The sequence below is a fragment of the Cinclus cinclus genome, chromosome 15 (genome assembly GCF_963662255.1).
Source record: "Cinclus cinclus chromosome 15, bCinCin1.1, whole genome shotgun sequence".
NCBI classification, from domain to species: Eukaryota; Metazoa; Chordata; class Aves; order Passeriformes; family Cinclidae; genus Cinclus; species Cinclus cinclus.
Window position 1 is genome coordinate 7905978 of NC_085060.1, and position 18262 is coordinate 7924239.

General features: G+C 43.2%; 1 protein-coding gene across 1 annotated transcript in view; it reads right to left on the reverse strand.

The window, feature by feature from the left end:
- MSN (moesin) overlaps positions 1-9682 on the reverse strand; it is a 38367-nt gene extending 28685 nt beyond the window's left edge. The window contains exon 1 of the mRNA XM_062502696.1: positions 9563-9682. Coding sequence (XP_062358680.1) covers positions 9563-9574 — 12 coding nt within the window. The 5' untranslated portion in view covers positions 9575-9682. The remainder of the gene's footprint in view (positions 1-9562) is intronic.
- Between the last annotated feature and the right edge of the window lie 8580 nt (positions 9683-18262).

The following is an 18262-nucleotide window of genomic DNA, read 5'->3' on the forward strand; positions in this document are numbered from 1 at the left end:
GATTTGCACTTATGCATGTATGGCAGGTATACAGTGCAGAAGACATTGATGTAAGTACACTTCACAAAGCCCAAGACACATGCAGCAGCAAGCCATTACAAAAATTAATTTTCAGGAACTTGCTGCTTCCCAGTTTGTCATGGCTGGGTGAGAGTACTATCCATTTCAGGTGCAGTTTAGCTCTTTAAGCAAACAAAAAAAAAAAAATTAAGTCAATACTTGGGATTTTTCAATACCAACTTCAGGTAAGAGGGGTTCCCTGATAGTTTTTGAAGTGAAGGACTAGTATAGCAACAAAGAAAGCATGTCACCTCAGTATTACAGCAAAGAAAAGTTACAGTCCAGCTTCTGTAACAAAATCAGCACAATGTAGCTACAGGCTGGACATCAGTTATCAAAGTGTTTTCTTGGCTTACTGATAATAACACTCTTCAAGCTTTCCACAGTCCCAACAATGGACTTGGAGCTTCCTGACATTTTTAGCAATGCTAGTCTTTTCTGACTCCATTGTTCAAATTACCAGTAACCTTACAGTTTTTGAGGCAGCTCACAAAATGAGAAGTTATACACAACAGTTCATACAGCAGCTTCTGGTTGCCTAGGGGATTGTGAATAGTGAAGTGATAGAACATAATCATTTTACTGCTCTCTGCTTCCAGTATTTCACCAAGGCAAAAAACTGACATGTTGAGTGTGCCTTAGTGAAAACTACAGATACTGCAACAAAAATCCAGTTGCTTAAACAGCACATTTTCAGTAACAGAAGAAGCCAGGTTTCTCAACTTAAGGCAAGCTCAGATCCTGATTTTTCACTGTAGGAGGGTAACTGCAGCCACAGAACACTGAATATGGACAGATTCAATGCATCTCAGCTGAAGCTTTCCTTGTCTATCCAAAAAAACAAATGAAGTTAATCAGTCACTTTTTCAAATGTGGTTTTATGGTTCCTTAATATTGAGATACACATAGGAGCAAATGAAATAAACAGATGTTGGCAAAAAGAGTTGTTGATGTTAAGATTTCAATCTCATCTCACAGACCACAGACATTTCTTAACATTTGGATGTACCATACAATAGTAACAAACAACACACTAGAGAAGCAACACCCTTCTTATGCCTGCTGTGCAGTGTCTCCATTAATGACTGCTGTCAAAACTTAGAGGAACATATGAATACAATGAGTAATAATCTAGAGACATCCCTAAAGGATAACTTTACTGATTTTAAAACAAAACAAAACACACACAAACCATATACACTAAACCAAACATGCCCAAATATTGTATGCTTTTATTACTTAGACACCAAGTATTCTATTGTCTCAGCTGCATGGTAAGATACAATGTAGGCAAGTTTCTTTCAATCCTTCCATCTTTCCAGGCAATTCTGCTTTCTCAAAAAAAAAGCAGGCAGAGAGTAATTAGATCAACCAAGTTACTGGGTGCTACCGAAAGGCATTTAAAGGACTTTAAAGTATTTAAAAGACAATGCAATCATCAGGCACAGCCAACATGGGCTCATGAAGGGAAAGCCATAACTAATTTGGTATCCAATTATACTGCAATAAGGTCACCCACTCAATGGATGAAGGAAAGGTGGTGGATGTAGTTTTTCAGTATTTTAGTAAAGCTTTTGATACTGCCTCTCACAGCATCCTTCTGGACAAGTTGTTCACTTGCAAGATAAGGAAGCTCAAAGTGTGCTGGATGAAGAACCAGTGGCAGCAGAGCTCAGAAGGCTGCAGGGAATGGGGCTGTGTCTGGCTGGCAACCAGTCACCAGTGATGTTCCCCAGGTCTCCACAACAGGGCCAGTGTGGCTCAGTGTTTTTATCGATTATTTGGATTGCAGAAGTTGAATGCACCATTATCAAAGGTACTGACAATACCAGCACTGGGTGTGCTGTTGATTTACTCAAGGAACACAAGGTCTTGCATCTAGATAACTCAGCGTATGATTGATCTTGGGCATAAAATTTAAAAATAACTAATGCCAGATTCTGTATGTGGAGCAGAGTAATACCAGGCACAAGTCCAAAGTGGGAGAGAAGTGGCAGGAGAGCAGCCCTGCAGAAAGGGGTCTGAGAGTGCTGGTCAGCAGCAGGCTCAAGTGGAGCCAGCACTGTGCCCTTGTAGACTAGAGGGCAAAACACACCCTGGGGGGGCATCAAACACAGCAAAACCAGACTGTCCAATGAGGTTATCTCCATTAAAGTGTCTACTGAACTATCTGTAAGCAAATCCTTACTTTTAATACATATGTACAAATCCCTCCTTCTCTATCATTTCTGACTAATAGGGTTGTTTTCATATAAGATGTATTGGACCACTAACTCTTGTGTGGGGTTTGCATTACCACTCCTTTTCTGGGCAACTTGATATTGCTTGAATTTGTCAGCAGTGGAACTGCCTTATTTCTTAAAGTGTGCCTTCAGAACTACTTGCTGACATTCTGCAAGTCCTGTAGACTACAATTGTCAGGAAGACATCAAGTTATGGATTTTCACAGAGCAAGAAGAATATACATAACCAAAACCCTCTTGTCCCTCCAGAAAAGACGTGTCTTATCCATGTCTGAAAAGACATTTAGTGTACTGATTAACCGAATAATTTTTTGCCCTCTGAGTACACTGTTCTGGAAAAGTGAATTGCAAAAAATAAAATCTATGCTATGTTTATATTCTTAGAGACATTATGAATGAAGAGCCACACCTCTGAGGGATGGAAGATATCAAGCATCCTGACACTTCATCCTAATAATTTCTCTGGCAGCTCAGTTTTTGCACTGCAACCAAGCACAATGGAATTCCGGGCTTAATTTTACCTTGCCATAGTTTTTCAAGCCTACAGCAGAGTTGAAAAGCTATGGCAAGGAAAAAAAAAACAGAATTCCAATAGTTAGCCTAGAATTCTATGCTTTATTAGCCTATGTTATATAAAACCAAATACATTTATTAAATGCAGTGACTAAGTGATTGATCAGATTGCAATGGGAGGTTTTTCCTGTACTAAGTCACTTCACCATCATAACTAGATTCCCAATCAAGAGAGGAAAAAATGCTCTGATAAGGGCCTACAAAGGGAATAGTAGAAATCAGTGACATACAGACAGACAAGACTGGTTCATGGATGCAGAAAATCATCAATTTACTGCTGGACTCAAAGGTCCTTTCCAACCAAACTCATTCTATGATTCTACCTCAAGAACATAGGAAGGCATACAACAGCAGAATAATTTTCTCCAATATGTTGCATGCAAAATGCTCCAGCATCGATTTAACAGCCCCACAGCCCCCACCAAGGAAAAGACAACAAAAAACAGCAAATTTTTACAGTATTCACCCTCCGGGACAGTAGAATTCTGTCTCCTGACTAGCCTTCCTCTAGGAAACAAACAATCTGACAGAGAAGTAGAATGCAAGAATACAGCTCAGTCTGGACCATGGGTACCATGGCACTTGATTCACTGCTTCAGGTATTCTTTCTGAATTTTTCTGAGCTTTCATTTTACTCTATTCAGAATCACAGCTGGCAGAGAAATGAGTGTCTCTTCCTTCTTCTAGTCCATCACCTCATTCTTGCCTAATTACATATTTTTTAATTACATGTACACTATAGAGTGGATCAGATTCAGAGCTTTTTCATTCATTCCTCCTTTAGGAGCACTCCTGTGCCCTTGTCCATAGCTATTCATCAACCAGCAACAGCCAAAAGGGAAAGAGGCCTAGTATGGCCAAGTGCTCCTATTCCTTAGCCTGGCAATAAAATGAGAACTGAACAGTGTTCTTTCATCCACAGTTCATATTTTTCAGTAGGTTCCTCAGAACAACTACTGCAGCTTCAGAGACATTGGAACAATTAGGAAAAAGCATTCTGCAGGAGCCATGCTTTTAAAAACATCTTCAAAGGGTGTTTTTTCCCCATCTAAGTTCGACAAGCTACTATACAAAGGTGAGGAGTTTCTGACTGCCCCACTGCTGCACTGGAGGATCACACACTCATAGAAGTGAATATATCCTTTCACAGCTGCACAGGAAGGAAGCAGCACTACATCACCTACGTATTGATAGCCACAGTTACTGCAGCCATAATTGTCTTTTGTCAATATAAGGTCCAAACCTCTGCAATTTCATGTTCTAAACCCCCAAACTGTTGTAGATGATCCTGTGGTCTTATAACCACCAATCCTTCCAGTAACTGTCTCTTCCTACCTCCCCACCAAGTATTTGCTTTAAACATTACCTTAAGAGTCAGCATTAGCTACTGGATTCAGAAGGGTGAGGTTTATACCCACAACTTCCTAAACACTTGAATGCCTCACCTAGAAACAGCTACAGGAATGTTACAAAGATGTGCTTGAAAGAGTAGCCTTCCATCAGCCTAGAGACTTGAGCCTAGTTTGGAAGTTTCAGATGGGATAAAAACAAACTCCTAATTCAGTATTATTGGCTGCACTATGCAAATACCTACTGTTCCCCAATACTCCTAGGGAAAAGCAAGCAATTAGCTGGCTGCTTACTATTGCTCTTAATTTACATCAGTTAATTGCCTTGGATTATTCCTGGGTAGGGATTTCCTCTTTTCTAACAGTGTGACTACAGCAGCAGAGGAGATAGTTTCTGCTATAATCACTTAGCAAACAGAGAAAAGGGAAACGGGACACGGAATCATAGATTCGAGGAGTTGAAATCTTGGAGCTCTTTTCAAACAAACCCCATTGTAGTTCTGAGAACAGTGATTAAGCACAGATAACAGCTTTATTGTGCAAATTCAGGGAGGCCCTCTTGCTGCACAGAAGGGGAAAAAAATAAAATGAAGTCAGCCAAATAAGGTTGCTCGAGCTGCACCGAGCCAGGAAAGAGTCCAGGAGATGACGCAGCCAGAGGAAGCTTTTAGTCAGCTTCCTTCATAGCCTGGAGCAGAGCCAGAGCCACCTCAGTGGAGAAAGAGGGGCTTCTCTGTGAGTAGCCATTGATCAGCAGGGACGTGGCCAGGCCAGCAGCCCCAGCAGGGTGCTGTCCCCAGCACACCCAGTGTTACAAGCAGAAGGTATTGGAATCCTTCCGTTTCAGTTCAGTTATCAATCAAGCATCTATTAGAGGCTTAGTGAGCTTTTTGAGGAGAATTTCACTTCAGACTAGACACTATATATGAAACAAGTTTCCTCTAGAGGCAGAGATGCCATTTCCTTTCAAAATAAAGGAGTCCATGTTAAGATACCTTATGAACCATCCTCATGAGAAAAGCAAGAATTGTAATTAAACTCCAGGGATGACTAATCAGACATGGTTCTTAGAACCACCCCAAGGAAAGGGCTGCAACGCCCTGAGGGTTTAAAAAAGATGCTGCTTTGGTGATGCTTATGGTGACAGGATATTTGCAAGAATCAAGCGATGATGAACCCCTGATGGGAGACACCCTGTTCCACACAGGATTCTCACACCAGGAGAAGCAGACCTAAAACTCTCCTTGGGCCCTTTTTCTTGGGTGCACCTCACCAACCTGCTTCTTGCTTAGCTGCTTTGGGCAACAAATCAAGAGGGCAAAAATTAAATAAAGGACTCAACTAAGACATTTAATCTTCTAAAGCCTCTTGTCTGATAAGCACTCTTAGACATAACACCATCACCTTTAAGTTTTACAAACTGGATCATGACTACCAATTCAGATCAGGCACTTGGAACAGATTTTGCTCACAACAGTGTAAAACCACTATCACCAGTGGGTTTTGTCCAGCCAGGCACAGGGCTTGCCATAAGAAGAGAAAGGAAGATTTTACCAGTATGTAAAAACAAAGTGAATGCTTGTTTATCATCAGTGGTGTACTTTAAAATCCCTGTTTAACTTTAATATAGAAGGCCTAAAAGTACCAAACAGAAGTTTTTTTGCTCACTGTCAGGCTTAATTGCTTCATCTGACATGAAGTAAAACCTTGCGATTCTTGCAGAACCTAGCTGTTGAATACAATACAAGCTAGGGTGTAAAGGCCTTTCCTGTTTTGCAAAACCCCATGGTAGGTATAAAGCTACAGATAATTCACTGCTTACCAGTTTCAGAAGTTTACCTGCAGCATGTTTTAGCTATTGTTGCTTCTGGAGTACAAGTCATCCGAAAATCACCAATAGGGGAAACACTTCTGTGTAAAGAGAGGTCTTTGAGAGCATTCAAACACAGCTCTTTACAGCAAGTCATACAGCTGATGGCACTTGAAGAAACATATAATGGACTGAGCTTGCCTAACAAGTCAGCACACATGTCAAACTTGGATCAGTGTCCCCAAGCTTCCCAAGTTACACTGAGTGAGGAAATGAAGAGAGAGCACCAAAGAGTCAGTCATGACATAAGACAGGAGGCATCTAGAATGCTTCTAGAGTTCCTTGATAGCACAACAGGATCAGAAGTGCCCACCTATTAAAGTCACAGTTTTCATCACTATCCCTTCCCCCTTCAAGCCATCAAGCAAATTCCACAGGAGGAAAAAGAAGAAAAACTATTACCCAAATAAGTGTAACAGTTAGCAAACAAGTGAAGCAGTTCCCATCTCATGGCAGCATTTGGTAGCAAGTAGCTACACACAAGAAACTAATTAACCAGAGGGCTCTCCTGATAATACACCTCAATCTCTCAGTTACTTTTCTTCCAACCAGAACCTTGAAGTTCCAAAGAGAAACTGAAACAAAGCTTCTAGGACCTTTTGAGTCCTTCTGGGAATTAGGACCACCAAATCAAACCACAGACAGGGTCTCTAAGTATCCTAATAACTATTGCTACACTTAGCTTCAAACTAAGATATAATAAAGTTTGGACTGGTACCTTTTCCCTTATTACTTCCTGAAACTTTCTGCATTCACAAGACTAGCTTTGGTTAAAACCCTTTCTCTAGAATGAGTAAAGCCTGTGTTACTTAAAACAGAACTGCCCAAGTCCTAGTGACAGGACTGTTGAGTGCACACCTCACATGTGAGGAATGCTCCTGTTTCACATCCAGTGGCCTATCCATTCACAAAGCCACAGAATAAGCAAAATAGGCAAAATCGTCAATGAATGCCAAAAGAGAAGCCTTGCACCCATCAGTCAGGGAGAGATCAGAGTTTACTCATGGCAAATAAACAGACTGCTCACAACTGGAGGAGACACTTTTCAGAGTTTGACAATGGCTCATTTTTAGCACTCAACTACTTCCACCCACAGCAATACAAAGCATGGGGGAAATTATATGCCCTTTTTGGTCTCTGCTTTAACTGTTCACACTTCACAAACTTTCCAGAACACAAAATATTTAAACCAGAGTTGTATCACTAGATAAAAGATTGAAGGTTTGCTGTTGAGAACATGGTGGGATCAGCAGGCCAACACACAGTGGACTTTCTACACAGCCTACAAAGCCTCCAGCAACCAAACCCCCCCATTACATGTCACAACAGCAAATCATGTGCACTAGTTCAAAGGTTACCAGAGTTAATCTTGGATTCTTATTAATAGTTCTACACAGCATAGTGTCACTCATAGCAAACCTCACATAACAAAATGGAAATCTCCAGCTACATGCACTAACATTTAGCGTAGCTTGAGGTGTAGAGACTCAAAACTCAACAGGTTTTGCTGCTTAAGCCACGCAGCAGCATGTTTCTGTAAGCCTGATGAGATGAATGATAAGAGCTACCAACCAAGTAGTTTTGACACAAATGCTTTTCCTGCCCAGCCAGAACTGTTCCCCAGAACATTTCCTCCATCTGTCTTCTTCACAATGGATTTATTTTTGTGATGAAGTCGACATAAACCTACATCTAACTGCACAGGTTTCACCCAAATTTGACCTTAAGTTTTTTTCTTGATTGAGGAAAGTCTCTTGCATTTTACTGTTTTGTTAATTAAGCAGCTATTAACAAATCTTAATCTAGCACACTAATAGTCATGTTTATTTCACATGAAGAACTGATTACACAGTTATGCCAGCATATCCTGTTCCTGCAAACCAGAGATCAAGAAATAATGTTTCAAATATTATTTCAGTTGGGTCTGTAACTAGAGCAGATGGGGCAGGAAACCAAAGACTGATACAGCAGCAGGCCTGCAGCTCTGCACTGCAACAGGCACAGACACTGGAACCGCTTTCCGTAGAATCTTCAGTGTGCAATACAAAGCATTACACCAAAACACTTGCATTTCTCTATCTGCTTCGGGTTTTAAAAGCTCCAAAAGCAGAACTGCTCTGTCAAAACCAGAACTGCTCTGTCAAAACCAGAAAGCAACAGACTGAGAAGGCGAATCCAGCCTAGGGTGTGTCGGCAGAGGCTGCAGTGAGCACCTCGAAGCCTTCCTTCACATTCAGCCTGCTGTTGGGAACCCCGCCCCATAATCCTGTCTTGTTCAGGACTTATTGGCCAATCCACACTAAAAAAAAGTCACTCATCAGGATTGTAAACTCTCTGGCTAAAAGGTCTCAACCGCATTTTACACAGAAGTCCCCTAAGATTTCTGTTAACCTTACTGAACTTGTTGCAGGTATTTTAGTGGTTTCAATAAGTAAATCTTCAGTAATCATCACTAATATTTGATGGAAGGCCTTTCTAAAGCTTAAGAAAACACTGTCTTAACCTTGAAGTGGCTGAAGTTTGACATCCTTTAGGATGCTGGCGTTTAAATAATAATAACCATCATCTAGCTATCCGTTCTATCAGAGATGGCATTTAAGACATCAGGGAAAGTAGCTGTCAACCAAATCAGCATTCAACATCTAAAGTAAAAAAATTAATCTATTAAAAGAAAAGAAAATCACGGTGGAGTTAATTTCACCTACTTGAATAGAGGTGAGTTTTTGTTTGAATTTTTTTTTTCCTCTCCTTCATGTAGAACACAGGCTCTTAGCTTAAACCTAAGATTTTCCTAGGCCATTTCAGATCACTCCAGCACGGAAACATCCAGAGACTTCCAGCCTGCTCCTTCCTGTTTTATCAATGAAAGGCCGAGACCAGTTCTTTTACTCCAACCAGGAGAAATTAAATGGAAAAACCCCATGGTCCTCATTAGTCACCGAACTCCTGCTGCGAGGAGAGTCAAGTACAGACTTGACTAGACTTTCTAAAGTACTAAAATCTCTTTAGCCAAGAAATGCCTCGAGTCAAGCTGGGACAAGGTTCCCTGGCAACCCAAACTGACTAATCGCAAGTTGTGAAAACCCCAACTTCTCCTCGTCGGGGAGCGCACGAGGCGGCCATGGCAGCCGCCCGCTCCCACCAGGCTCGGAAGCCTCGCCCCGCTCCCCCCCCCGGTCCGGCCGCACACGCGGGCGGCGCCGCCGCGCTCCGCCGGACATTTTAGGGCGGAGAGGCGGCCCCGCCGCGCCGAGACCCCGCGGTCCAGGAACGGCCTCGACCCGGCCCCTCGGGCGGGGGAGAGCAAGATGGAGGGGCAGGAGGAAGGCTCAGCTCCCCGGGACTCCTTCGTGCCCCTCGCCGCTCCCTCCGGCCGGGAGGGGAACGCAGCCGAGCCCCCCCCAGGCCGCGCCCGCCCGGTCCCTGCGGCGGGACCTCCGTTCTGCCCCGTACTGGCGGCAACCCACCGTTTTCGGCATCTTCCCGGCGGGCTGGGCACGGCCGTCGCTCCTCCTGTGCCGGTGGGGATCCGCACGGGCTCCGCGCTGCTTCTAACGGGACTCCGCGCCGCGCCTCTCCGCCCGGCCAGGCCCCGCCCGGCCCCGCCCGGCCGCCTCCGTGCGGGGCTGGAGCCGCGGCGCCCCCGCCCCGGGAAGGCCGAGCCGGGCACTCCCTGAGGAGCGGCTCCGAGGGCGCGGCCTCGGGGGCTGCGGCGCACTCCCACCGCTGCAAGAGCCGGAGGCTTCCAGCGCCCACAAACTAGAGCCTAGACAGCCCCGGCAGCTGGAGTTTATGCGCCAATCAGTGTCATTGGGACTTCTGGTCCTTGATAGAAGTGTTATTGAACAAAATAATGCCATTTTGTCGGCGATTGCTCTGTGCAAAATAAGACCGCAGGACTGACCTGTGACCAATCCTTCTGTCCTTCGTACAACCACAGCCGTGTGCACACAGGTGCTGCTCAGCCCGTGGTGTCAGTATGCTGTTCTGTACAAAGTTTTCACAGTCATCTGTTTAACTAAAAAAGCACGTTTCCAGCTTGTACGGAAAATCACGTTTTGAAAAGCCAGCAATCATGAAAGAGGCAAAGGAATCTTGCAACTTTATTCAAATAAAAGGGGAGAGTCTACTGGCACATACACGCATCCCCGAAGTTTTTCTTCTCGAAGTTTTGAAAAGCACAGCCTCCTTTTATCCTAGACTCCCGGCTGCACGTTGCCCTCTTCCTTTCCTCGTTGGCTGAGGTACTAGGAAGGTACAGCCTTCCCAAAACGCCTACCACATATTCCCCCCTTGAATCTGCCATTTTACCCCAAAGTTCAGAAACTCAAGCTTGTGCAGACCCACTTGACTGTTCCAGGAGCCAAGCTGTCTGGGATCTGCAACAAACCTACTGTCCAAAGTTAGTAGAGACATTAAGACCCATTTCAAAGACTTTAACACCCATACCTTCACCCACTGAATTATTTTTCAATACATTAACGCACATCTTCCCTCTCAAGTTCCAGATGCTTCAAAAGCCTGGCTCTCTGAAGCTTGGTGAGTCACATCTGGTCTTAAAGGCTTCTCCAAGGCCACACCCATAATCAAACAATATAAATGAGCAATCAAATTTACTGGAGGACCAGTGGCAGGCCAGCCACCAAAGCTTCTCCTGCCACCCCTGTTTTTCCCCCTTGATGGAGGGAATCAAGGCTCAGCATTTCCATGGGTATTTAAAGAAGCCATCTCCACTCATTTGGGACTTCACACATAACTTTCAAACATCAAACTAAGTTCTATTTTCTCCCAGAAAATTAGAAGTAATTCTTTTTAAAGTTAACAGTGTCATGAAGAAGGAAATTTTAAAAATGTAATGTCTTATTTTTAAAGAAAATAGGAACATACCATTTTTTTTTTCTTGACTTTGTGAGTTCTTGTCAAATCTGTTAAACATTTTTGTCTGGCAGGAGATGGAAACAGGGTGCAGGTGCTTTTTTTGCTTCAGCTGAAATTCAGGTTTCACTTGAAGCAGAATCTCTATGCTGTGCCTACATAAGAAAAAACATGAGTATAATTGGATTGATGTAAACTGGTGTAACTTTTCTGCACAGGAAGTCACAGGTGCCTAAGAGGCGGTTTTACAAAGTTTTCCTCCTTTTCTGTCTCCTTTTTATACTGAGACTTTCTTTCATAGACTAGGTCAAACAAAACTGGTCCATGAAAGAGTTACACTTATTTCCTACAGAAATAGATACTGACAGAAGACATACAGAATAATAAAGTCACTTGCTTGTGATTTTTTGCCAGGTTTGGATCCAGAAATGTTAGGTGTGAGCTTTCTCCCTAAATTCAAGAGATTCTGTGGAGACTTCTTTTATGCTAGCAACATATATGATAGGGAGAGCCCAATTCTGCTTCTATATCAACATTCCTTCATATGACTTAAGTAACTGTTTGGAGGATTCCATTAATATTTTTTGCAAATGCAATAAATCTTTGGATTATAAAAGTCTAGCTATTTCCTTGACAGATTTAAGGCACCATAGTTTAACATCCAGGGACCTAAGATTTCCTTCATAGTTCTAATGACAGGAGTGCTAATGAAGCAAATGAATATCCATGCCAGTGAAACAGCATCAGAAAAAAAAAAGATCTGAAAATCAGATCCAAAGCAACCATATTCCCACTGACAATGTGCCAGGCATTGGCCATGTCCACAGAAAGTCATAAACTCCATGTCAAACAGTCCCAAACAGTCTGAAGGGCTGAGACAAAGCTTCAGCTTAACATACACTTGTTTCTAACCCCAGCCACTTCTCTTGTCCTTCTTCCCTATTATTCATATCAACAGCCAAACAAAATAGCATTCACGCCACTTTGAAAGAAAGAGTATCCTGTAACAGGCACATGAGTCTTTACACTTCACTTCCTCTCCTGCTTCTTCTTTTCCCCTTCCCTTTCCCAGCTGAGGCAGAGAATAAGACATCTGAAATTTGAAGCTCATGGTTCTCCAGCTGCAGTTCCCTGATGAATTCCTGCGGTGGAGGTGCTGCACCAAGACCTGACCTTCCCCACAGACCTCTCCTTTACCACCTGCTGGGGAGCAGTGGTGTCACCCAGCAGCCTTTTTCTGAGCCCTCCCTGCCTGGCCGTGTGTGAGAACAATCATATCAGTGGATTCCTTGAGAATTGCAGGCAGGGGTTTCATCTTCCTCTGACTTTAGGATGAAATTCCAAGGATCAGCCGATTAAAAGTCCTCCTTGCAGGAGGCTGGAGAAATGAGTAACATTATCCAGGGCCTCAAAAATGCTATTAGTGCCAGACTGCTCAGATCCCAAATAATATTAAAGTATTTCAGAATTAGATGAGACCAGGATGACATTAAGCATTCTCCTGGGAAGAGGTCCTGTATTTCACTGGGGATTTATTGTCTTGGTTTTATTTTCATCTAGCCTTTTGTAGTAGCTTCTTTTAAGCAGAAAAAAAACATGTAAATTATTTGGTTTGGCATACCAGGATTATTTAGTGTGAGCACTAAACAAGGGTCTGTTTCATCAGCATATAGGTTTTTTGGCTAATGAGGAGTAACTTGAGCTCCGCTTTGCATGGCTTTGACAGAAGATAGAAGCCAAAGCTGTTTCATACAAGAGGTGTATTTCAGAGGGCTGAAATTTAGTTTGATTCACATATGTAAAGGATAGCATGAAATGAAATTTTACCATAGTAAGAGAACTGCACCTTCAACACACAGTAGTACAGGATTGACTCTATTTAAAATTAACCACTGATAGGGCAGAAGCTGATGGGGCCACTGGATTTGTGAACCCATTTATCTGATTCCATTTCCACCTAAAGAAAAGGAACTCATTACATTTTATGGCCCCAGCTCCTGGCTTGTCCATTCACCAGGGCAGAAATGGCTGAAACTGCCTGGAAATCCCAAGGATTTGTCTTCCAGGCGCTTTGTAAAGCCCTAGTTCCTCATTCCTTCCAGCATATAAATCCCCCACTGGCAGGGATAGCCCTGCAAGAAACATGGAGAAGGCTTTACTAGGATCAATGACTCACTGTATGGCCCACACCACTCATCTCTTCCTGTATGCCTGGGGATGTGCTGGGAATATGCTGTTTGTGCAGGGGGACACTAAAGAGGAGGGTTTCAAACCAGACCAAAGATGTGCAACAAATGCAATGATCATATGAATAAAAAAATGCAAGAACAACCCATCTGCTAGAATTGTCTCATCTTCATTTTTTCTTTGTACCATATGGGAGCAAATGCTCATGCTTTCTACATCTTGTACTGCTTGCAGCAACGTGGGGAACAAAGGGAGATCTAATGGATATTCTGGGACTTTACTCTAAATAACAGATAACATCACTAGGAAGGACAAAACAATCAATGGGAATGTGTTTTGCCAGATTATGTGAAAGGTACTGATGTAGAAATGCTGTGCAGAATTGGAACAATGTGGGGTTTGGAGACTGATACTGGTACCTCCTCCTTAGAGCAAGGAGGTGGAGTAAATCCTACTGCTCTGTTCCACCTCAAACCAGTAAAGAATAATTATGCCTGTGGGAGATGGGAAGAATCAAGTTAGGGCTTTCACTTTTAGAAAAATGTATCTAATCTAAAAAGTAACTCCACTAGAATTTATTCTGATAGGTTTGGTGGTGTGATGTGCATCCAAAAGGAAACATGCTTACTCATATGTGCTTCTCAGAGGTCATTAAGCATTTACAGTAATCGTGGTCAACTAAAAACATACTGGAAGCAAAAGGTAAAAATCCTACATTACCCATTGCATTCTATCCCTTTAAAGCATGTTAAGGAAACTTCCCTATCTGACCATTTAGCCACTCTGGCAGTTACACTCCCACCACTAGAGACTTTAATGCTGGGACCAAAGTCCCTTCTCAAAAGGCAGCTCCAGTGTCCTGGTAGGAGCCCCACTTGACTCCCTACACACCCCACTCTCAGACACTAAGACAAGTTTTCTCTACCAGCTTGACCACAAGTTTCCCACAGCAGAGTCTCGGGCCTCTGGTTCTTTAATGTAATTTTATCACGGTGCAGCAACAGAATCACAGTTTGTCCTGGTGCCTCCAGGGAGGCACTGTGAACAAAGGACTCCCTGCGTTTTTACATCCTCACAGTCTGTGCTGGGATCATCTGAGTCATGGCCTCCTGCTGTGTCTCTGCATGTCATGGTCACCTGGCTGGCACCACAGGTCCTCGTGCCATTGTGCAAAAGGCCAGTGCCAGTCCATGACCTCTTGTCCCAGAGTCTAATCCTCAGCCTGCACTGGAATCTGCACACTGAGCTACCTGCCCTAAACATGTTCCTCACCAGGCAGTCCACAAAACCTGTGGGACATCCACCAAACCTGTCTTGACCAGCAAAGCCTCACTGTAACAATCATGATGGGAAAAAAAAACAATTAAATCTCCAAAATCTAATGCTCTGCTCTTCATTCATCTTACTTTCTTAACAGCACAATTTAAAGTTTCTAGACATAAAATCTAGTCTTTTTTTTTTTTTTATTCAATAGGGCTCAGGCACTCAGTTTGCTTGCAGTACTAATAGGCTTTGCTGCAGAAAAGGAGGTGATTTGGAGTTTTCAACTGAGATCTTCAGTTTCAGTGCCCCAAAGAAAAAGGCTCTATGGGATTTTTCTCCTCTCTTCCCCCTCTCTCCTGCTCTGCCTCCTCAGATGGCTTGTGTGGAGCCAAGATGATGGTACTGGTGTGATGACCATGTAGGGCCACTGCCTTTCTGACTCAGAGATTGGGAACTTGGAGAGTGTAACAAAGGCCACCAGGCTCTTCCTCCCATTCCTGCCAGAGAATGGGAGTGGCCATTCTCAGCCCTCTGGGGCTGAGTACCAGGCTCCAGATGGTTCTGATACAGGTGACCACTACACAGGAGTCTATATGGAAGTCATCCATTTACACTGGGGTTTTCTGAAGGTATCAACATTTAATAACCAAGAGTAAATGTACATAGCATCATTCCTAGATGGTGAAAAGGGCCAGAGAAGGACCAAACTGAGTGTTATTGAGCAAGAACCAGGGAGAAGCCACTTCAGAGAGGGATTTTCAGGTCATGCAGTTTCACTATTTAAAATTAATTAAACCACTCCCAAAGGCACGTGGGCCACCAGCATTCACAAAGAGCTGTAATAGCAGAAACCTCCAGCTGCAAACAAAATGCAGTTATGACAGGAGATAGTGGAGGCAGTAGTGTCCTCTAGATTAGAAACAGAGACTAGCAGATAGCTCTCCTTGGTCCTACAAGCTGTGTCAGTGGGTGACTGGATGGTTTTATATTCCTTTTGACTAGCTATGAAAGTAATATAAGATTGGCTATCTCAGAGGGGGCTGACAAAGTAGTCATCTTAAGGCTTCAGGCAACAGTTCAAATTCTGTATTTTATGTTAATAGTTTATAAATAAATACCTCTATATAATATCTCAATTCTTAATTTAAGAGACTAGTTTCCTGGATTTTCTTTTTTTTTAGCTCTCAGAGCAAAGAGTTTGCTTTTAAAGTCTTTTGTGGTGTTACAGTTCAAGTACTTCAGAGCACTGCTAGCATCAAGAGCCAGAGAAGCAGATAGCAGGAAAGAACAACAGCTGTTTCTCTTGTCCAGACTCTATGATACATAAAAGGGAAAAACTGCACAACAGTCTGATCAAAATCCAACCAACTGTGAAGCTGTAGAACAGATGTAGATTAATATGGAGTCGCATTCTCCATATCTTAGTACTTTGTGTCATCAGGCACAGCAATGGTCTAAAATATGCCACTTTACTTGGAAAGTGTCCATGTGCTCATGGTGCATAGGTGTCAAGAACAGCTGAGAAGTCAGGGTCATGTATTTGACATTTTCACTCTGAACACATTGACATACAGCCTGTACCAGTGTACAAATAGCTGTTAAAAAGTTTTCACACATCCCCATCATCACTACCATCTGGGTCTCCTGGGAACAATAAGCTTCTCAGCCACCAGTTGCATGAACAAGTCACATTTACATTAGCTTTCTAATTCAGACCAGGAGTTTGGTTTTGAAGTTAATTTCCAAACTCAGTCCATTTTGTTTCCCATCATGGTGCAGTCTCATACCTGGTGAACTGAATTCCTTTTGGATGTGCCCCAGGAGCGTACCTATCATGCTCCAGCTGTTGGCAAGCATTCAGTTAACTGAACCAGAACAGAGCAACTCAAAAATAATCTCACTGTGAAGCTCATTTATTGTTAATGTTAGTCAGCAGCAGCTCTTTTGTTTTCTATATCTGCTCTTTCTACACCACACTATTTGTTAATATAGGCATGTTCACCTGTCAAAATGATCCAGACTTGCTTGTGTGGCTATAGAACCCGTTCAAACATTTTTAGCAAGATAAATTTTAATCAGGGTGACAGAAGTAAGTTAGGAAGCAAGGAGACATGCAGATTTACTGGCACCTCTGTGAGGACAGTGACCTCCAAGGAAAATAGTCAGAATAAAAAAAAAAAAAAGCAGTCAGAATAGCAGCTTCAGCCCCAGGCCATGCCTCAGAGAAATGGGTGGGGTTAGCACCAAACTGCAGTTTTGGAACTGGCTTCAAAATTCTCCTTGTCCCCTCTACAAAATGCCCTAGGCTCACCCATGCATTAAGGCTTCACTGATTAACATCAAATTCCTCCTGGAACAGAGGAGTGCACCTCCCCAGAAATTTAACTCTCCAGTCAGCCCCTACTCCCACTCAACTGCCCTGACCTTCTTTCTCACCTGACATTGTGATTTTAAAACCTTCTCTCCCTCACACACAGAGCAACTACTTAAAATCTAATTTTCTTCTGCTTCTCCAGGGCTCCAAGGCTGACTCTGTGCTCCAAGAATTCCAGCTCCTACAGAGCAGAATCAGAGCAGGGGTGGGGTTCTCAGTCTCAACACTACTATTAAGTCAGTTCTCCCCACTGCACTGAAACTTGGTCAAGTGAATCAATGCATTGGAAAAATAGGGCTCAAAAAGCCATAAAAATTGAAAAGAAAGCTTGCCCATGTTTCCAGGTAGTGGCATGTAATGTGGAAGATGATCTCAACACTAATAACTTCAGACAAATGACCCTTTACCAATTCTTTCCATTTAAGTCTCAGCTCCATTCATTTTTGCCTGTGACTTAGATCTATTTCTGGAAACCTTAAAAATATACAGGGAGTTGCCAGCCTTTTTTATTCCACTGCAGGAACATTTTATACTGAAGGCATTACTCCTGGCTCTTGCTCAAATAGCAGTTTCTTTTCAAGGTGAACACCAAGCCCTGACCCAAGGCAATGCTGTCTAGATAAGTATTGTATCTTTTTCTGTGCTAGAACATGAAGTGGACTCACACCCAGAAGTTCATTGAGCAGAAGCTGCCTAGAGCAGGAGTCTAATCTAGGACTGCTGATGCTACCTCTCCCACTCATCTGACACATTCACAAATGAAAGGAATTCCCTCCCACCCTGTTAACATCACAGGGTGTGATATGCAGTCAGGGTTGCATGACTGAGAGACGGGTTTGCCCAGGCAAGCCCAACTCTACACACACACACACACACACACACACACACACACACGCACAGACACACAGACAGACAGACACACACACACACACACACAGACACACACACAGACAGACACACACACACACATACACACACACAGACACACACACACACACACACACACAGACACACACACACACATACACACACACACACACACAGACACACACAGACACACACACACACATACACACACACAGACACAGACACACACAGACACAGACACACACAGACACACACACACACACATACACACACACACACAGACACACAGACACACACACACATACACACACACACAGACACACACAGACACACAGACAGACACACACACAGACACACACAGACACACACAGACACACACACAGACACACAGACAGACACACACACACAGACACACACACACACAGACACACACACACACACACACACACACACACACACACACGCTCTGCACACAGCACTTTTTCCCCTATACGATGATGCACTACACAGAACGCACCACCCAGCCCAGACAGATGAAGGCATGAGAGATGACATAATTTCTTTTTCTTAGGTTTTTGCTAAGCACATGGTATATCTCTGA